This window comes from Periplaneta americana, chromosome 5 (genome assembly GCF_040183065.1).
Source record: "Periplaneta americana isolate PAMFEO1 chromosome 5, P.americana_PAMFEO1_priV1, whole genome shotgun sequence".
Lineage (NCBI taxonomy): Eukaryota > Metazoa > Arthropoda > Insecta > Blattodea > Blattidae > Periplaneta > Periplaneta americana.
In genome coordinates this window covers 71059630-71082765 of record NC_091121.1, presented here as the reverse complement: position 1 = coordinate 71082765, position 23136 = coordinate 71059630, and the positions used below count along the sequence as shown (strand labels likewise).

The 23136-nt window shown below is 35.3% G+C and overlaps 1 protein-coding gene across 7 annotated transcripts in view; it reads left to right on the top strand.

Moving 5' to 3' along the window:
* Positions 1–23136, top strand: part of LOC138699820 (trichohyalin-like) — a 412868-nt gene that overhangs the window by 348751 nt on the left and 40981 nt on the right. For 5 of the 7 annotated variants that reach the window (XM_069825999.1, XM_069825996.1, XM_069826000.1 and 2 more), the window contains 8 exons: positions 2602–3558; positions 3637–3789; positions 5292–5480; positions 6431–6570; positions 10256–12536; positions 18993–19250; positions 20848–21077; positions 22987–23068. In XM_069825999.1, coding sequence (XP_069682100.1) covers positions 2602–3558; positions 3637–3789; positions 5292–5480; positions 6431–6570; positions 10256–12536; positions 18993–19250; positions 20848–21077; positions 22987–23068 — 4290 coding nt within the window. The remainder of the gene's footprint in view (positions 1–2601; positions 3559–3636; positions 3790–5291; positions 5481–6430; positions 6571–10255; positions 12537–18992; positions 19251–20847; positions 21078–22986; positions 23069–23136) is intronic. The other 2 variants (XM_069825997.1, XM_069826003.1) reach the window with 2 other exon arrangements.

Below are 23136 nucleotides of genomic sequence, written 5' to 3'. Positions count from 1 at the left end.
TAATTTTAGTCTATTATTTCAGTAACATTTTATCTGTGTCGCATCATTTTCGTCGATCTATTTACTGACATCATGACTTGAGATTTGTTACTTCTTTCATTTTTACCTCGCTCTTGATCCATTAGTTACAGATGCTCTTTGTTGTGTATAATAAAATCTTACAGTTCAGAAGTTTCATTGCATTATGATATAACGTGAAGTTTTCAGGACTACTTTTGTGAAATGTTCTTCAAACCGTACTAGAGACTGCACTACGCAAGGAAATAAAGCTTTCTAGTATTAAACACAACTCCAGGCTCCCGTACGAGACAGAGTACAGATGCAGATAATTTGAAACAGAATTTTGCATCGGTCCTGAAACTTCTGCGGCTATATCTGTTCTCAAAATATACAATAAAGTTTCTATATTCTTAAAAAGAAACTTTGCTTTCAACAAAAGTGGATAGGATTTTATACGATTTCCTGAAGGTATGGATGGTTCAAGCATTATTGAGAAACTTAAGCAATTTACGCTCGAATTTCTCTTTTTTGTATTTTCTTGCATTTTGTCAATATTAATGTAGATAAGTAAACTTTAAGTTAACTATGATTAGATCTTAGTTGGATGCCTTGTTTACTGTATTGTGTATGTTTGTATGCTACGTGGTTATCCCTCAGAGCACTTAGAATATTTAATGTGAATACTTTATTTTTATTTATTAGTCATAGTTATACAAACGTCGTTGCAATATCAGCGTTGAGTTATGCTAATTTTAACACTTTTATTTACAAGTGTATTTTAATTTTAAATATTTGCATTCTACCCGCCGATTTTATAGCGTTTATAATTTATGTTTGCGCACTTTTGGGTCGCACTCCCGCTAGATTTGTTGCATATTGGTGTTCCTGTATTCTCGCCAGATTGCCTCGTTTATCGCTTGTTTATCGATTTCGTTATTCTTGCGTTTGCGATATTTACACCTGTTTAATTTATTTCTGCATTTTACACGCATGTTGTTATAGATGTCAATGTAAACACATTTATTGTACCACTGTTGTCATTATATCAATAAATGTCTCTTGCAATCACTTTTGGTGTTTTTTATTTTAACGGTTACTACACTCCCTGGGCTTCAAACCGTTGATTTCAGTCTTATTTTGCAAAACCAAATGCTTTTGCTGAAGTAGCATTATAGTTTGCTGGTATACTTTAAGAATTCTCTGAGAATCTGGTAATTCCTTCATGATGAAGAAATTATTCAGATTTCTTAGATTTTGTGCCTTTAATTTATTCTTGTATTAAACTGCACTTTTTTGCCTCATGTTTGCATGAATGATTTAATAGTTTTCAGAAGCAGAAATATATGAAACAGATAACTATGTTTTCTGTTTCATAAATGCTTCCTATTTGAAAGGAGTTTTTACGAAAGTGGTTAAAATGAAAACAAAAACGATGGATCAAATAAGGAACTGTCCATTTCATAATTATGTTAGACTTCTTCTTTATGTTGTTTGTCGTGTAAGTCTACACATTCTGTGAATATAATATATTTTCTTGTAATTATGATTATAGAAAGAAGCCAGATTGCTTATCTGCATTCCATGGTCTAGAATATGTTTGTCTTTGGATCCGAAATTCGTGAGTTGAAATACATTAAAAGGAAAAAGTCCTTAAAAGGCTATACGAGTAAAAATCCTTAGCATGACTCCTTGCGGAAGGAAAGTCAAATAGGAGTAGTTCCTTGTCGCAGATTAAAGGCACGTAAAAAACTCTTGACATAAAATTTCCGGCTAGTAGCTGTTATTGTCTCATCAATTTCCGTGATTTACGTAGATGTAGCGGTAAGGTAGGCGCTCGTTTACCGGAACGGATTCGTTTGGCGCGTTCGGATTTTTATTATAGTATCGTTCACTTGTCTCCATTTCAGAATTTATCATCTAATAGTATTGTTATTTGTCAATAGAGTGAGAATATTACTTCCTGTTACGGAATAAGCTGGGAAATAAAATTAATAGCTGTGAGGAGGGTGTATTTTTTATTCTGTTAGCTTTGGAGTAAGAAATTACAAAATAAGTTTCATGTCGTACATTTCATTTGTGCCTTCAATATCACTCCGATTGTAGGCCTTGCAATCGATATATTATCGTGGATGTCTTTATTTCGATCTTGGCTCGTAAGGAAATTTGGTGATGCGGACAGTGGCGATACGACCAAATGGCCGATGCTTAATTTAAAATAGTGCAAAGAATAAAAATCCGAACGCACCGAACGAATACGTTCCGGTAAGTAAGCGCCTACCTTAAGCCAACGTTTCGACAGAAATGTGTCTGTGGAAACCTCTGATCAACAAAAATAGTGAACAGGGTAGGAACCTGGACTAACTGACCTCTGAATACTACTGCATTTAAAGGAATTAAGGAGAATTGCATATTATTTCGTTTTGTAACGTTTTATACCATTTTCGTTTTCATTTGAACCGCCTTTAGTTTGCCAGAATGCTGCTTTATAGACGAATCTCGTGTTTGAGCCCAGACTTACCCGCTTTTTTTCGTGGAGATCCTGGCACCCATAAGTGACGTAGGTCGGGAGCCACGGTGCGGAACCTCTTGACCACTTTGCAGATCGAGAACCTGGAGGACCTTCTCAAGGAGAAGGACAACCAGGTGGACATGGCCAGGGCGCGCCTCACGGCCATGCAGGCGCACCACTGCTCCTCGGAAGGAGCGCTGTCCAGCCTAGAGGAGGCGATAGGCGACAAGGAGAAGCAGATGAACCAGCTGCGAGAGCAGCGCGACCGCGCGGAGCAGGAGAAGCAGGAAGAGCGCGAGCTGCACGAACGCGAGATCGCCGAGTACAAGATGAAGCTGCACGCGCTGGAGAGCGAAGTGGAAAAGCTGGGGGCGCGCCTCGAGAGGGCGCAGGTGGAGAAGGACCGTCTGGAGGCGAAGCTGGAGAGCTCGCAGTCCGAGCTCGGCAAGTCCAAGGCCGAGCTGGACAAGGCGGCCAGCGAAGTGGGTCGCAGCGGCGCCGACTGGGAGGCAGCGAAGCAGCGTCTCGCCCGGCTCGAGCTCGAAAATGAACGTCTCCGACACGACCTGGAGCGTTCGCAGACCACGTTCGGACGCAGCACTCTCAGCACGTCACAGGAACTAGACAGGATCCAGGAACGCGCCGAGAAGGCGTCCGCGGAGCTGCGACGCGCCCAGGCCGAACTCAGGGTCACCCAGGCGGACAACGAGCGCGCGCGGGCCGAGGCTGCTGCTCTGCAGGAGAAGGTGGAGAAGTCTCAGGGCGAGGTGTACCGCCTGAAGGCGCGCCTCGAGAACGCCCAGACGGAGCGCGAGAGCCTTCGAGACGAGTACGACAGGGCGCAGACTGCCGTAACGAGACTCCACGCCGAGCGCGACAAGATCGCGGCGGAGCTGGAGAAGTCGCGAGAAGAGCTGGAGAGGAGTCAGGCCACGTTGGGCAAGGCGCAGCTGCAGCAGGACAAGCTGCAGAACTCTCTGGACAAGGCCCAGAGCGAGGTGGACAAGCTGCAGGAGCGCTTCGACAAGTCGCAGGCCGAGGTCCGAAGGGTGAGTGTCTAAACGTGCCGACACCGCTTCGCGCGGCTGGCGACCGGGCCTCGTCTCATATTGTGCTTGTCTGCGTAGCTCCAAATGGAGAAGGAGAAGCAGAACTACGACTTCGAGAATCTGCAGTCGCAACTGGACAAGGCTCTGGGCCAGGCAACGCGCCTCCAGAAAGAACGAGAGACCGTGCAGCTGGATGCTGACAGGATGAGGGACAAGTACGAGAAAGCGCAGGTGAGGTGGCTCCTATTGCTTCGTTCGCCTTTCATTTGATTATATATTGCTCTCACTTCTGAAAGACTATTCTTTACTTACTATAAGTTGAAAGATGAAGCCTATTGTCATGTCTCCTCACTTCTTTCGAATTATTCATGCTACGCGATCTTAGCTAGGTCATTCTATAACTTCCCCACCATTTCATATATTATAATCGCCATCCTCTAGAACTATCCGTAAAATTCCGCATTAGAATTATGAGAGAATTTCTCGTTTGATCTTCTAGAACCTCCATGAAACTCTAAGTCAAGAGCTAAACTAATCCTTTTTTGCTACGTTTTTATTGAAGTAGATCATAATGTATTCCCAGAAATAAATTTAAAATTCTTACCTCAGTATTTTTTTAGAATTATCTTTTTTTTTTTTAATTCTTTCGTTGAATGGGTTTGTGATTTAAATGTTGCATTAAGAATTAATTCAGTGTAGAATTAAAAAAAATAATCTACAATTTCTTCATTTTTTTAATGAATTCAATAAAATTTTTAAGTTGGTACAATTTATATTTTACTTAAGATTCTCGCTATGTCTTCCTTGTTATACTTTTCATTTGGTTCTATTAGCTATAGTGAGTTAGGTAGAGTTTTGCAAAATAACACCAAAGATATGGGAAGAACGAATGACATTCTCTAACTCTTTCTTCTCAACGTCGTTGTCTTCTGTAATTAATATTAAGATAAACGTAATTGTAAAATAAATTACATTATTATTTTGAAATTACTACATTTCATAAAACAAAATATTTTTTCATTCCATTAATTGAAGGCATTAATGGATGAAGAGGTTACCATATGTTACAAATATTACCATAGACAAATAACACTTTCATCCACTAAAAGCAGACTTGAATCTGTAACATATGTCCTTCGTCCTCTTTGTATTTTTGTATTCTATGACGAGACAAACTGAAATAAGATGCTATGTGGAAGAACACTACATACTGGTACCACCTTCATTCACTAAGAAAACTCAGTTTTCACAAAAATATTACATAAACCCTTCGTCCACTAATGCCTTCAGTTACATGTACAAGAAAGAAGTCTAGCTATATAGGTGTTCCTACCCATAGAAAATGAAACTATATTTTCTTTGCACAGAGACTTTCTGTAAACACTGAAATAACTACACGTTATACAGTAGACTTGTTCATTGTCTTCCTACTTCAGCTTGCCGACAGACTCTTCCCTCATAACTGGAATAGATTTGAACTAAATTTATAGTTATGTATAGATTTGATAGAAGAAAACGTTTACCGTGTAATGTGAAATTATTGGATTATAATAAATAAATAATAATAATAAATGAATAAATACAAAATATTGATGGGCAGAAACAGATATTGTATATATACCTGACTTTTTTAGGATATGTGCTAAATTAGGTATGTGACTGGTATTAATTTTAGTTAAATATAGATATGACTAGAAACTTCCTCTACCAACTATTATTCATTTCTTTATTAGATGATGATGGCAAGACTCCAGAAGGAGAAAGATGGATTCCAGGAAGAATGTGAGAAACTTCGAGAGCGCCTTGAACTACAGCAAAGCCAAGTATCGAAGGCACAGAGAGAACGTGAGAATATGGAAACAGAATACGATATGATAAAGGAGAGGTGGGATAAGGCCCAGCAAGTGCACCAAAAGCTTCAGGTAACAAGATTAAGGTCCAATAGTAGTTGCTAACCTAGTTAAGAGAATGACAGAGGAAGAGCAAATCAGGACCTTGGTATAGTAAGTAACAGCATCCGTCAATTAGAGAGAGTGAGAGGAAACGGGCAGCATCCACTTCGAAGTCATGAATATTGAAGGCAACAGACGTTGCCTGTCCAGCGGATTTGTGAGTGGCAGGGTTTGTTGTGTAGTATCAAATCAATTGCAGAAAGGTCTAATGTTGAACTCATATGTAGCAAGCTGGAGTAATGTGATTCTCCAATATTTCAGACAGAAAAATATATTACTGTCATATGATAAAATTATATTGATGGTAGATAATAAAAATTCGATTCTGAGTGCTCCTCCAAAAGCTCTTATATTCACCAAGGGATGATATGATAATATTATGTGCATCTGTTTCTATTATTAATCCCTAAGAAATTCCTTCCTGAAGTAAAGGCCATAACAATTACGATGTAATATATTGCATTAAAGCCGTACTTTGAATAAATATATATGTAAATTAGGGTGTTGTGAATCAAATAACACTTTTGTAACTTAATTTAAATATATTTCGAAACTATAGATACACTAATGCTGAGTTTCTTCTAATGTAAAAAAATATGTGAGATAATAAAAAAGTAAATATGATATATGATACCTTAGTAAAAAAAGCACAGAAGTTTGAGGTAGATGCTTACTTCAAATTAAGTCGTAAACATGTGCTAAGTAAAATTTTAAAATATTTAAAAAACTATTTTATGATAGACTATGTTACATGTATCCTCACTCAGTTTTCCAGTTTACATAACATGGATTAATTGCCCTTTCCTCTGAAACTTTCTATAGTTTACATATAAATAAATTAAGGAATTGTCGAATTAATATTTAAGAATATTCTTTATTAGTGTTTTTTTTATTATCTGACGAATTAATTTGTTTTTCAGATGGAAAGAGATGATGCCTTGACTGAAATTGAAATTTTGAAGGATAAGTTGGATAAAGCTCAACTTACTACACAAAAAGCAGTAGAGGACAAAGAAACGTCTAATAAGGAAGTTGAAAGAATACTTGAAAAGTTCGACAGGTAAGGAAAATATGTACTTTATATCAAATGTATTAATTATGTATTTTAACGTGAATTTGATATACGAGTATATTAGATGCAGTAGAATGGAGAATTTATAAAAATAAAATATATTATTATTATTAGTAGTATTATTATTATTATTATTATTATTATTATTATTATTATTATTATTATTATTATTATTATTATTATTATTATTATTATTATTATTACTTTTATCATTATCATTATCAGGGAAAGGATTTATATGTAAATACATATTTACTTATAAAGCTAATATAATTTATATTTTGCATTATCTTTATGTTTCACAATGTGTAGGGTTGAAAAATCCTACTTTTATTTTCCATATTTTTCCATATTTTAGAGTTTAGTACATATTTTCGTTAATTTCCATATATTTTCCATATTTCATATAAAACAGTCCATATTATATTAGGTTTAACAATAAAACAAAACAAAATTCCATTAACTTTTAAAAATACATTTCAACAATAGAGATTTAAACACATGTTCAGTAATCCCTTTAACATCAGAGTTATTTGAAAATTAGCAGTCCTATCAACAATGGGAAAGTAAGTTACAAAACTGTATTAATTTAATTTAAAATTTTTAACAGACTTCAGTTGTGCAGCTCAACAGTTAAATGCCAGTCAGAGTACACATAGGTTCAGTTTTGTAAATCATACTATAAAGACGGTAAATATGCCAAAAGTACGTCATTCAGTCAATTTAAAATCAAAACTAACAAGTTACATTTCAGAATTTAAAGAAGATGGTTTATCAACTGACAATAAAATATTATTTTGTAATTTGTGTCAGTGTGCAGTATCATCTACACAAAAGTTCCTGGTGCAACAACACATTACAACTAGTAAACATCAGGCCAACAAACAACTAAATTCCAAGCAGAGACAATTGTTTTTAACACAACCAACAACATCGAATGTAAGATCTGAGTTTAACATCGACCTGTGCCGTTCTCTCATCTCTGCTGATATTCCTCTCTACAAACTAAAGAATAAGGTCTTCAGGGAATTCCTTGAAAAATATACTCAACATACAATCCCGGATGAGTCAACACTTAGGAAGACGTATGCTCCATCCATCTACGATGAGACAATACAGAAGATAAGAGATGAAATTAAAGATAGTTCAATTTGGGTTTCCATTGATGAGACTCCCGACAAAGAAGGTAGACTTGTTGGTAATGTAGTTATCGGTTTGTTAAGTGAACAATATTCTGAACGAATTCTTTTACATTGTGATGTTCTAGAAAAGTGCAATAACAAAACTATAGTTAAACTGTTCAACGAAGCTATGGGTATCCTGTGGCCAAAGGGTATTATGTACGATAATGTGTTATTCTTTATTAGCGATGCTGCCCCTTATATGGTCAAAGCTGGACAAGCATTATCTGTTGTATATCCTAAATTGACTCATTTTACTTGTGTGGCGCATGCATTTCATCGTGTGGCAGAAGTGGTCAGAGACAATTTCCCTAAAGTAGATTTGTTGATTTCATCAGTGAAAAAAGTATTTCTCAAAGCTCCCAGTAGAGTTAACGTGTTGAAAGAAATGTACCCTGAAATTCCATTGCCACCAAAGCCAATTTTAACTAGATGGGGTACATGGCTAGAAGCAGTTGAATATTATGCCGAACATATAGACTCTATTAACAATGTTCTCCTTGCATTGGACTCTGAAGATGCAGTCTCAATTGATACTGCGAAAACAGTTACCTGTGACATAAGTGTGAAGAATGACTTAGCTCACATTCAGCATACATTTTCATGCATCATAAAAACGCTCAAAAGTCTCCAAAATAGGCACCTTTCACTATCTGAAAGTTTTGAAATTATAAATAGTACTGTGGAACAACTGAATCGTGGTAGAGGTAAAGTTGCAGATGCAGTAAGAGCTAAGGTGGACACTGTACTTTCAAAAAACCCTGGATATGAAGAACTACAAAAGGTTGTTGCTGTGATGAGTGGTGAATCAACAGTGAAGATTAACTTGGACTTATCCCCAGCAGACATTGTGAAATTGAATTATGTACCAGTTACTTCTTGTGACGTCGAACGCTCTTTTAGTCAGTATAAATCTATCCTCAGAGACAATAGAAGAAGATTCACTTTTCAGCACTTGAAAGAAATGTTTGTAACCTATTGTTATGGTAACAGACAATAAAAATTGTGTTCTGTTGAAACTACATTGGAAGATAAGGTACGTCCATTATATTTTTTGTTTAGTTTGATTAAAATGTACCAATATTTAACGTACATAGTCATTTTTTTATAATTTTAAGTCCATATTTAATTCCATATTTTGGTAAAAATCCATATTTAATTCCATATTTTGGTAAAAATAACTACATATATATTTACATATTTCATATATTTTTAGTCCATATAAATCCGTTCCCTGATCATTATCATCATAACTATCACGATCATTATTGTTATTATTATTATTATTATTATTATTATTATTATTATTATTATTATTATTATTATTATTATTATTATTAATCAAGGGCCATATGTACACATGAGCTGTGTAGCCCATGTCAGAGTGACAAGTTTTTGGGGGGGGCGGAAAAATGTTATGTTATTTTCTACACATGTTGGTGGTAAGTGTTGTATTTACGAATACTAAAAGACAAAACGAAAGTTATAGATTTTCATCAATCAGTATTTTTCAACAATAAATTTTCAGCTTATCAATGTGATACGAAGTATTGTTTTTTTTTGTCTTTTTTGTTTGAATGTTTTTTTTTTGTTTTGTTTTTTTTTTAAGTTAGTTGTGACACCATAGAACAGAGATGGAATAATTTAATTTTATTTCATTTTTTTTAATCTACTGGTTGTTGTGTCGAAGCACTTACGCCATTCCATAACCTTTAAAATATTCGTGATTCCAGTGTTATAATAGACTCAAGATTTCATTCTTGTTTATCTTCATTCGACATTTCTGATCCACGACTTAATCACAATAAAGAGATGTAACAAATTTATGCATGACCCAATGTTGAAAAAAAATATCAAACATAATCCTGCTGCCAACAAAATATGTCAGAAGTATGCAGGATCCATTGGTAATTATTCAATTTTTCTTAAATACAATATCGATTTCTAATGACATAAAAGTCTATTTACAAGAGACTTATGTTTTGTGGCATAATAAATATTTAAGCCAATATTTTAATATTTCAATATAGTGATAGAGTGACATTGTAAAAAAAAAAACAGACACAGTACATTGCATCACACGTGCTTACATTTTTGGATGTTAATGCTATATATAGTCTCATTCTATCCATAAAATAATGTACTGGAGTACTGGATACATCTAATTTTGTTTCTCTTTTCTTGCAATAAGCAGAAAACACTTTCATTCTTGACATTAATTGTAGTGGGATTGAGAGTATATTTCTGATGCTTTCTGAGGATTATGATGCTTTGCTTCTTCTCATTAGCATCAACAATTTGATTAGATAGAATTCAGTCAGCCTCCTCAAATTTGTACAGATGAAGTTTGGGCTTAAAATTAAGCCTGGTTGGAAGTATAGAAACCTTTGGTGTATCTGTCTTCATATATTTATATTCACCTGGCTCATGAAATGCCATATTGAATGTTTTAGTAGAACATATGTCTGTTATAAGTTGCTTTTGTCTTGCAGGACTCAAAGTGAAATTTACCGCATGCAGAACAAGCTGGAGGCTGCGGAAACAGAAAAAGATCGACTCGAGATGGAGGCAGAAAAGGCGCAGCTGCTGGCGACGAAGGCTCGGGAGGAGCAGCGCAAGCTGCAGGACGACCTGACACGTCTACAGGAGACGTACGACCGCGCCGCCCTGCAGCTGGGCCGCACCAAGGAGAACGAGGAGAAGTTCAAGGAAGAGATGGACCGCATCACCGTGGACCTGGAAATGGTCCGTGATCGCTATGAAAAGTCTCAGATCGAAATGCGCCGGCTCCAGAGTGAGCGCGAGAAGTTCCAGGCCGACAATGAGCGGCTCACATTCGAACTGGAACGTGCACATGCACAATGTGGCAAGGCGCAAGCCAGCAACGAGAAACACCAAGAGGAGATGGCGCGCTTACAGGTGGAGCTGGAAAAAATGTATGATAAGCATGATAAGGTGCAGGCAGAGCTGCGTAAGAACTTGGCCGAGCTGGACAGGTACCGAGCAGAGGCCGACGGGCTCCGGGAAGAGGCGGAGCGCTATGCCGCCAGGATGGGCAAATACCAGGATACGCAAGAGAGGACAAAAGAGGAACAGGACCGCCTCAAGGTAGAGCTGGAGCGCTTGAGGGAGCGGCTAGAGAAAACAACGGCCGAGCTGGAGCGGGCTCGCAAAGCAGAACAGGAGGCAGTGAGGCTTCGCATGGATCTGGAGAGAGCAGAGGGCGTGCGAGGTAAATACCAGTTCGAGCAGGAGAAGTGGGCCGTGGAGGGTGCGCGGCTACAGGCCGAGTGCGAGAAGCTGCGTGAGCGATTGGATGGCAGTCAGCTCGAGCTTCAGCGCGCCCTGGTGGCCAATGAGAAGCAGGAAGAGAAGTTGCATGAGCTGCAGTTGGAGTTGGAGCTCAGCCGTGCCGAGGTGGGCAAGCTCACAGGAGGACAGGAGAAGCAGCAGTCAGAGTTGGAGCGCCTGCACATCGACTGCGAGAAACTGCGAGATCGCCACGAGAAGCTGTTGGCACGCTCAGAGGGCCTGGAGAAAGAGAACGAGCGCCTGCGCATAGAGCTTGCGCAGACAGAGCGCCATGCCATAGGAGGCGATAAGAGTCGCTCTGATGCAGAGGCTGAGAAGCTCCGTGAACGCCTTGAAAAGGCTCAGTTAGATCTGAGCAAGGCGCATCAGGCGAGAGACCAGGCTGAGAGCGAAGTGAGCAGACTGTCTCGGGAGCTAGAGAAGTCGCAGCTCCACCTGGGCAAGTACCAGGAGAACAACGAGGCAGCGCGCATCGAGTTTGAGCGAATGGCAACAGAGCTCAGCAGGCTGCACGAGAAGCTGGAACGCGCCCAGGCAGACCTCCGCAAGGCAAACGAGGAGCGCGAGATAGTCGATACCGACAGAGAGACGCTCAAACTCGAGCTGCAGCAGACCAAGATGGCCATTGAGCAGTTGCAAAGCACCCAGCAACGTGTGCGCCAGGACTACGACCACAGGGCGCAGGAGGACATTTCCAAACTGCAGCAAGAGCTGTCGCAGTCCAACAGAGACAGGGACAAGATGGCCTCCATTCTCGAGAAGAGGGAAAAACAGGCCGAGAAGATTGACAAGCAAATGGCCAAAATGGAGGCAGAAGTGAAACAGTTGACTCTGGAGAGAGACCAGCTGGTGATACAGTTGGAGAAATCTCAGGATATGCTTATGAACTTCCAGCAAGAGTTGCAACAATCGGAATCAGAGTTACACAGGGAGCGTGAAGAAGTGAGGAGAATGAAGACAGAGCAAAGACACATGCCTCAGAACGTGGACAGAGGCACAAAGGAAATGATGGAGAGTAAGGACAGAGAGATTGCACGGATGCAACAGCAGGTGCAGACCGTCCAGAAAGAGAGAGACAAAGAAAAAGACCGTTCTGAGAAACTCGAGAAGGTTCTCCAGCAGATTGGAGTCCAGGGCGACCTTGAGATTGAACAGTGGCGCAAGGCTGTAGAGACAGAACGTGCCAGAGCAGACGCGGCTGAAAAGACAGTTTCAGAACTGCAGAAAAGAATGCAAGGTACAGAGAAGCAGATGCAAGCCATGCAGCAGCAGATGGCTCAGATGCAACAGCAGGTGGCAGCTGCATCAGCTGCAGCACCCGCTGCCGGCAACAAGGAAGAGATGATGAAAATGCGCAAGGAGCTGGACAAGGCGCAAGAAGATCTGAGGAATGGTGCGGTAGAACGGGAAAGGTTCCAGGCGCAACTGGAGATGCTAGTGCAAGAGCTGGAGAAGAACCAGGTTAGTTGGAGGATTGCCCAAACTTCAACAGGTGTACGACTGTACATGTGTAAATGTTATGTGTGCCTGAATTTTCATATCTGGACAAAAAGCTTGCTTATTTCTATATTTATTTATCTTTAATTTCAGTGTGCATACATTACTTATTTGTCAGTGTTCATTGTAATTCCTTGTTATAAAGAATCATTATACCTCGTTTCCTCACTACTACACATGCAACACTGCTACCTTGCTACCATTGTTCATATTCTTAGTAAATTCACCACCATCACATATGAGATTTTGTTTTTGTGAAATTTTTCAATTCATTATGACAAGGCTGTTGATGTAACTAAGCTTACAATTTATAAAGGTACCCAAAAACAAATTTTCTGGCACACTCTTTTAAATGTTGAGCATTAGATTCAGCATGCTCCGCACTGAGCCTGTATCCTTTGGGCATATCCTCCAACCCACACTAGTTCATATGTTGCTGTCTTATCCTACATCAATGTTTATTTATTGCACATGGCAACAATATACTAATTATGTAGTGTTCTACGAGATGGGTGATTTTATGACGTCTCTTTTGATTTCTTTCACATTTTCATGCACAGCTCATGGTTCATGTTGCATTTTATTGTTTTATGTTGAATTTTCCCTACAATCATTCATACCTGTTACTGTAGCATGATAATGGCATTAATTTTATTTGATTTTCTTTGAAATTACTTTAAGCCCTGTTATAATGTTGATCATTATTATGTGTAGCTGTATACAACAACAGTATAATGATAATACACCCCACTGAAACTACAGTTTTGATGTTGGATTAATATATAAATCTGTTGTAATCACAGATTTTAATAAATATATTCTGGATTTGTGTTTTCTAAAAATGTTACCGGTACCACAATAAATTTATGTGAGTTAAATTCAGTGACCTCTATTATGACAGGGCGTAAGTGATGTTAAATATTTTCGTCAATACAAGCGACTCATTATTGGATATCATTATACGACGTTGTGTGTTTAAGTCTTAAAGCAGCTAATGTGGAAATACCGTATGTTATTTTATTCTTTGTAATGTGTATGTATGCAATATATGGTAAAGTTATTTTGTGTGCATAATGGCTGTAATGTATTATTATTATTATTTAAGAATTTGCCAATTTACTGCTTTAGAGTAATGTGTGCTGATGAATATCATATCTGTTTAGTATTATTGGGTAGACTCTAATATATTATATTTATTATATTTGTTATTATTATTAATTGCAATTTAAATTTAGCTTAGGTCTGGTCTCATACCAATTGGCTGCATATTTAAACTATTCATATACTTATTAGATTTAAGTAGTTATTTAAATAGATATTAGAAGTGATGCAAATGGAAAAATAATACCAGTCTAATGAAAAACCTTCTTCTTGTAACAGACAGATGATTATTTCATTTTCATGGAACATAAAACAGGCCATTTTTTTTCATGACTTCCGTTATTGATATAAGTAAACTTTAGACCTAGAGAATTTTGTGGCCAAAAACTATTTTTATGGTGAAAAGGGTTCTTACACAGTAATTATACTTTCATAATAATAAGAATTATGATTGTTGACGGTTCTTCTGCTTCTTAATACCCCATTATTACTGTTGACTGATTACACAATATTAATTTAACCTCACGATATCTGTCATAATGGGAATCATTAGTGACATTTTCGTACCGGTACGTGGTTTCTATTTTTAGATACCAGAAATGAGCCGACATAATATCTGCACCTGAAAATAGGAACAATAAGCGAATGATATATTGGCCATTTTGAAAATTTTGCTTATAGCATTCTTCATCTTCTCTGCTGTAACAGTCTGATTCCTGTCAATACTGTATTTACTCTCCCTTCTCAAACTGTCCTATCTGCTGCTGCTATCTTCCAGTATATAATTGCAATCACTTGGAAGCCCTATTACAGCTGTCCAACCATCTCAGTGGAAGTCTTCTCCCTTTTCTTGTTTCAGTCATCTTAGAAGGCTACTTTCTTATTTAGTATACTATCTTCCATTCGATATAGGTGACCCAGTCATCATATTTTAGTGCCCTTAATTTTTTTTTATTTAGTATGAGTCTTTGTATGGGCCTGTTCATTTCAATGCCAGACGTGCTAACCATTACTCCACAGTGATGGACGTCATTCAAATATTAAGGAGATACATCAAAAGAAAACTGCAAATGCTTTAGGAAGATTTCTCATAATATTTTTTACTACTGTGAGTTCCAGTGAATGTTACGGGTGTTTCAGCCGACGCGCGACAAGTCTCTCCTGCTACCACCATTGCTTGCATCTGCAAACTCACAACGCTTCGCCAGATTAAAACTTACATACTATGTTATTAATATAACATTCGGTACTCACCCTCTTCACAGTAGCTGCTGGAAGTATTTCCCATCTTTTGTGATACATAATTCGCATCATATCATTCACAGTACTTGTTTCATTAAACCTATTTCCTATGTTTAGTATTGTATTCTGTATGGAAGAACTGGATGGCCAGAAAATTTACTTATAAAATTGCCCCATGTTCTGCCACATGATGTGTACACTTTCACGCACTGAATATGTAACCATTGCAAAATACAACACAACATAATAAACTGGACTTATTCTTAGCTGAGTCACTGTGTGCCTTTATTGGTTGTCAAGGGCAGGCTACTCTTTCTTGGCATGTACAGTACAGGTACACAAAAAGAGTTGATGTCTGAAGAATAACACAAACACCAGTCAAAAGTATTGGAATGAACCAAGCGTTAGGTGATTCGCCAGCTATGCAGATAAGGGGAGACGAACTCGTAAGAATAATCAGTAGGCATATTTTGTGGTGAGTCATAAAACAGGGTTGTCCAGTTTTGAATCATTTTGAGGGTGACTACCGAATGTTATTAATATAATATAATGCGTAAACTTTAATCCAGCAAAGCATGGTGAGTTAGTAGATGCAAACAGTGGCAGTACCGGGTTGACCTGCTGACAGAAACACTGGGAACATTCGCTGGAACTCAATGTTTGCAGAGACTGACTTTTAAGTAACTTTTAAGTGTTCATAATAGGTACAGTAATAATCTCTTTATTTAATTTTAGGCATGTGCCATCATTATTAGTCATCCAGCCAAAATTAAATTTCATATACGTTTATTTAATGGCCAAGTGGATAATTTTTATAAAACTAGAAATAAAGAAAATAAAAACAGATTTGTGTAGTAGCCAGCCATATTTTTATATATCAGTTATTAAATATATTGAATGCGGTATATAGGCCAAATATTTTTTTCGTAAGTAATTTGTTGTTGCCTTAATAACTGATTTACTGATAAAAGCACTTCTGTTGATTTGAGGTTAATACAAAATTTTCTTTTGCACATGTCAAAAGTAATTTTCTGCTGATTTTAATAATTCCAATCTTAAAATATGAAGGCTAATTTGTATGTTTCTAACAGTTTTCTTTATCGCGAAGTGAATTAGTACTGTACCTTACAGTTCAAAATATGTAGGTTATAATATAATTAACAGAGAAGCATTTAAGTTTAATCCATTTCCATCACTACAATATAGGTTCTATCTTAGTTTCTTTATACAAGACTTTGCGTACTATAACTCTTTAACTTCCAAAGAATTAACAGCACACTATTTGGACATATATTCATTAATAATTTTACAGTGCGATAAATAACTAATACTAATTTTAAATATTTTAATTTTGGAATTTAAAGAGTCAATAATAGATTTCACTAAGTTGCATTTGATTTTCACTGCCACATAGCTAATGCTGTTTGTAAGGTAGCTTCTTTCTCACTATTTTCAAGATTGAAGCATTTTCATGAATAGCCTCTATTATATTTAAGATATTATGCATTGATTCTTTATTTTTCATATCCTGTATATTTAAAAGCATTTGTAAAATATTAATAGGTAACGTATGAGATTAAAATGTATTGAAAACATATGGTTATGAAACTGAAAGTTAATACAAATATCCACGGCACTGATAGAAGCACATTCACAAATTCACAAGCTTGAAACTTCTCGTGCCTGTGCAATATATGTATTAAACATAAATCTTGCTTGTAGAAAGCATTGTGTTGTTAATTATTGTGCTTGATCCTGAGAGGGAAATGCAAGCTACAAGTACCGGTATCTGATAACAAGGTGTAAGCTATGACTGAACATTTTAGGTGAAAGGAATGAGAAATAATTTATATTGTGTAGAATAAACACCCCTTCTCCATTATCTTTATGCTGTAAACTGCAAGGAAGTAATGACTTATCAGATTGTGTTATAAAATACCTGGGGCTTTGTGAATTTTATAATATAATTATAAAATTTATTATTTTAAAGACTATTTTCAGTATTACACAATTTTAGTGACAATTTACCACTAGAAATCGTTTTAACTTATGAAAGATATCTATATTTTATTGATTTTGGAAGAGATCGATTTGATCTTCTAATATTTTATTGAGATCGAAATGAAAATTAATAGTTTTTAACCATTTTTGTGTTTTTGTTGATGTAAGATTTTTTCAATTATGTTTAGCCTAAACATTTTTTACAGCAAATAAGTTTTGCAACGAAACATCTCTTTTAATTATCAAGTTCAAAGATATCTCAATGAACACGTACAGAATTAGAACATATAATATGTTTATTATCCAGAGCAAAAATATAATAAAAGGCATAAGGAATGTGTTACATATAATATGGTATTGTATATGTCCAAGAGAATATTTGTATTCTCGTTTTGTGGTGGTTGAACAATAATATTAAAGTAATTCTAGTTTCTCTGTTTATTTCATGCATCGGACTTCAGAATTTTTTACTTCCTCTTATCAAAAGAAGACTGACACAAATTTGGGATTTTTATTTGAATTTCAAATGATGCATTAATGAATATCATATAAACAATGCTCACTTATTAAATAGCAGATATTTAGCCTAAATAAGCGCAATTTTCGAAAAAAATACATATTTAATGTTACAAAATGACAGTTTTGGGAATCCTTAATTTGCACAGATATTCTGAAGTACCATAGCTATAAATCTTTTTTGCATCAAATATTTTAAGAGTCAGTGATAAGTTTTGATTTTCCAGATTGAAATGTTTTCATTTCTTTGCTAAATGTAATGTTTTACATGTCACTTATTAACATGTAGGCCTACATCTACTTACCAATGCTATTATTTTCATTTGTACTTTGATGTCCAGTAGGTATAAGAATAAAAATTTGATGAACTGGGCTCAGATACAGTGTATTAATTTGGCCTTTATAATATATAATTTTATATTAACACAAAAGAAATTACCAATATACAGTATTATGGAATACATAATACAACTTGTATAATTATGTACTTCAAAAACGTAGTTATGTAGTTATGTATAAGCTACATTTAAGTTTTACTGGTACACAAAAGGAGGTTACTGGTAGTATTTGTTTGTTTTTTTTTCTGTTTTTATTTTTATTTGTATGTGATTAATTGCCATGTCTGTATGTTAATTTAATTTAAATGTGTTAACTTTCTCTTGAAAAATATATTTTTCCTTTTGTTGTTTGTTTATTAAATGTTACCTTACAAAAATATGTATGTACTTGTATTATTTATTATTATACCCAAACCACACCAACTGTCTAAATACTTAGAAGTCTACACTAAGTTCTGGTTGTCTATTTTTAATTAAAATTTTAAATATTTGTTTTAATTTGTAATTTCTTACATTAATATAGTTTATGTATATCCTATAAAAGTGAAATACCTATACTTATTGTTTTATATTTTTATTTTTACATTTTTATACAAATTATTCTTTTCTAGACTCCAACCACGAAAATGTAGAACAATTTAAGATAAATACATAAATTTAACCAACAGTTTACTATTCTTTGATACAGTAATTATGTTGTAGGTGAACATACAATCATCTCTGTGTGAACACTGTTGTCAGTACTGTACCATGAAAACGAATGCTTTAAATACATGTGAACTGGAAACATTTTGAATGTTTTAAGCTTTTTAGTTTTCATGGCATTTACAGGAAGGCTGAAATAGAAATACGAAGACACTTAACTATATAAAACTGTGTTCAAAATAAATAATTTTGTGTATGAGACGTGGTTGAAAATTATATTTAATGTTATACTGTCCTTTAGCAAAGTAATGTGAAAATTTCCAATTTGGAAATGCATAATCTAAAAAACATTATCACTGTCTCTTATGCTTCAAGCAAGATGAAATCTTTCTCTTTTATGCTTCCTTTGCATGTTGAACAGTATTTGACAAATACTGGTGCTCTGATTTGATTTCATTCTCATAACCATTGTGAAGGAAATGTTGTTGCTTTATATCAGTGTTTCACTTAGTTGTAAAATCATTGCTGTTTGCCATAATGTCTCTTCTGGATGCTGACTTTTCATAAATTGTTTCAGCTGGACCTGCACGAGGCGAACAAGAAGCTGGCGAATGGCGCAGCGAGAGCTGGCGAAGAAACTACCGCTCTTAGAATGCAGTTGGACGAACAGAAGAAGCAGCTAGAGGATCAAAGGAGAAAGTTAGAGGAACATAAAAAGGGATTAGATAGTAAAAGTAGACAGTTAGAAGAAAAAGAAAAGTCAATAGCAGATGTAGATCAAAAATTAAAGAAGAGAAAGGAGAAACTGGACCAATTAGAAGCACAGATACAAAAGGTGAGCTGAATTCATTAAGAAATATGTTGACATAATGTTTCCATAATGTACCATAACTTCCCACGGAGTACCTGATTGAAAGCCTTAACATAATCTATAAATAGCATATGGGTCTCTAAATTATGGAAAATAAAGGATATCACTTTCATCTAATATCAGTGATAAATGCGATTTATAAAGACACGGCCACCAGCATTGACAAGAGAGATGCACAAATGCTCTGAAATAGAAACAATTAATTTAGGTGTAAGACAGGGCTGTCCATTGTCGCCTACACTTTTTAATATATACATAGACACGGCTATAGCAGAATGGCAAGCTCAGCTAAGATATCATTTTAAGGTAGGTAAAACAATTTTAGATACAGTTTTATTTGCTAATGACCAAGTTATTTTTGCAGAACTCAGCTTAACAAAATAATGTCACGATATAATTTAGAAATTTCAACTGATAAAACAAAATTCATAGCCTTTCAAGGTAAATACAGTATAAGATCAAAAATAATAATAAAGCCATTGAACAGGTTCGAAGTTTTAATTATCTAGGATGCGAAATTTCATCTATCCATCAAGGAGATATAGAACATAAAGTACACAAGTTTCAGAACTTGTGCGGAACAATCAAAAGAACATTGAAAAATAAAGTTAGAAAGGAAACATTACTTACATTCTACAAAACAATGGCTTTACCTGTATTAATGTATGGATCAGAAAATTGGATCATGAATACCAAAAATAAGAGAAGGGTTGAAACATTGAAAATGAAATTTTTACATTATGAAACTGGATATTCTCTAAGAGACCAAGTATTGAATGATGTTATACGAGATAAAGTGCATATAACCGACTTAACATCGAAAATGAAATTTTTACATTATGAAACTGGATATTCTCTAAGAGACCAAGTATTGAATGATGTTATACGAGATAAAGTGCATATAACCGACTTAAATAGTATGATTCGAGAAAAAAAATGGTTACAACATATACAAAGAATGATACTACCAAAAGGAAAACGAAGTATTGGTCGACCATGACTATGATGGGAAGATGAACTCTGAGTCAGAACTGACCGGAATTGGTCCACCTTGAAGTAGATGATGATGATGATGATGACGATGATGATATGTTGACATAAATGTAGATATCTGTTATCAGGTGTACGTCAGTTGCAGAGAGGTCATTCATTGAACTCATTGCTATGCTACCTCAATCAGCAAAGGACGTGACATCTTGTCGCTGTGTAGGGATTGATAATCCGTTCTCTGGTTATTACACAAGTATTAATAGAAGGGAATATTTAAACTGTACCTATTTGAAACTTATTTTTACATCTTTCAGTTTGAGTTAACTGTTATTTATCAACAATAAGAATACCTATTTAATTCGTACTTAAATTGATTACTATCTGTCAAACATTTTATATTTTAAAAGGTATACGGAGTACTAAGACAAAAATCGTAATAATTAATTTAAAATAAGCGATTTAGTTACCGGTATGTAAAAAAAAATAAGGAGATAACGAGTTTAAGAAAGAATGATTACAGTTCTTCCAAGAAAGGAAATATATCATAAAGCATTTATTTAATACTTTTCAGCAGAGCGCATCAATGGCAGCGGCAGCAGCAGGAGGTGGAAAAGGAGATCAAGAGCTACAGAGACGATTTGTAGAAATGCAGCAAGAATTTGAGGCTAATCGTGCAGAACTAGAGAAAACTCGTGAAGACGCACAGAGGTCCCAAGTAGAGATGGAACGGTTATTACAATTAGTGCAGATGAGTCAAGAGGAACAGAATACAAAAGAGAAGATGATTCGTGACCTGCAAGAGTAAGTACCAAAGAAGTCATTTGTAAACAAACTGCGTGCTGTCGTCAAAACGGAAAAATTCGTTGCAAATCCAAGTTTTACGAATTAAATAAGCTGATTTTCACAAATGTATTTCTTTTAATAATGCTGTCATTTATTTTAATTCATTGTTACATCTCTTATTCCTTTTCTTAACGTTAGCTTGAGTTGTCACACTTATACCAGTGTGGCTTCTATTCTGAAGGATTCAAGATTTTTGTCATCAGAATTGGTAACCAATCTTTCCCTGAGGAAGTTCAGTGTTGAAGTTATCATTTTCAGACGTATAAAAATGTCTGATTTTCAGCTTCTCAAATGTTGTATAGGCTTCTCAGATTTGAATCTATCCATATCAAGAGTGTAGTCGTAAATAAAATAGTACCAGGACGCTTTGCAAGAAGTTTATTATTATAAATATTATTATTATTATTATTATTATTATTATTATTACTATTATTGTTGTTATTTTGATTATTTTTGTTATTATTATTATTATTATTATTATTATTATTATTATTATTATTTATTATTATTACATGCATTATTTTTTATTAATAATGCCGCTGCATTATACATATCACAAATTCATATTTATTATAAAAATTCAAAATTGAGTAAGATGCAAATAAAACTATTATTTTAAAAAGTAAAAATGAAGAAGCAGGGCGCTCCCAGGTGGCGAAAAAAAAGTATTGGGGTGGCACCCTGGCACATCCTACCACAACTACACTCTTGATTCATAGTACCGTACTCTAAAAATGTATTACATTCTACTTCCATTTTGTTCTTCACCTGTTACAATGTTTTTTATACTCATTGACAGGAAAGTATAGGTAAATATGAACCTACATGTAGTGATGAAACATGCTGAGTAATATATGATCAAACAGCATTCTTCTAGATCCGCTTTTGAAGTATTTCTTTTGATTTTCTTCTGAAATGTTATATTACGAAGTTTTATTTAAAAAGCTGTCCATTAAAATCCTATCATTGTCTGCTGCTGATCTTCAGTGCTAATAATATGCTAAGAGTCATTCACAGGTTCAGTCGAATTTCTATCGATATGTTTGAATATTACACATTAAAAAATAAATTATAGCTCTGAGAGATGAACATTTGAGGTTAAAGTTGGTAATTAATGATAAAATACAATAGGAGTGTGACAGTGAAGATATGGATAAAAATTAAATACATTTCACTATATATATATATATCTGGCACAATCATGCGGACATTTAAGAATGCTTGCAAAGTACCGGTAATGGAGATTTCAGTCTTGCCTTACAGGACAGTGGTAATATTTGGCTGGTTCACACCGGTTCAGAAGAAACCAGTTGTTACATTATTTCCAGATAATATTTGCAATTACCATGGACATATACTGTATATGTTTAACATAGGTACACATGAGAGAACTGGTTGTTAAACTTCTTGAATATCACCCTGTTTACAGGTATGAGAATTGGAATTAACCAGAAATAAGAGTACGGTATAATCAGCATAAATCAGATTCTTCGAACTGTGGCCTGATACAGGCTGGGGAAAAGAAATTAATTAAAAGATGGAGAAGAAAGTGAACTGAAAACCTCAAGTATAGAAGTAGTTAGTTCGTTAAAATTCCAGTGAAAACTGTTACTTCAGTGAAGTTATCAGTTTTATTTTGTTTGTTTCTGAAGGAGTTTTGTATTGTGATTATAAAAGAGTACCAGTAGACTTATGTTTCTGAAATGTATTATTATTAGTACGATTGCTAGATAGCTTTTCGAATTTTTGAATAGCAATAACATTTTCAAATGCTCTTGATATTTTATATAGTATTTACTATGTAAAGAGTAAGTACAGTAATTGTAAAATATATTTTGATATTCTTGTGATTGAAATTTTCTTTCAGGGCACTGAAAAATTCCCAGGCTAAGTTAAGGAGTCAACAGACTGCAAATGCACAATTGGAAGAACAACGCAGAAGAGAAGAGGTTAGAATTTTGTTTATTACTGAGGAATGTTTTGATAACTTTATTTTAAAAACATGCATAAGGTTTTT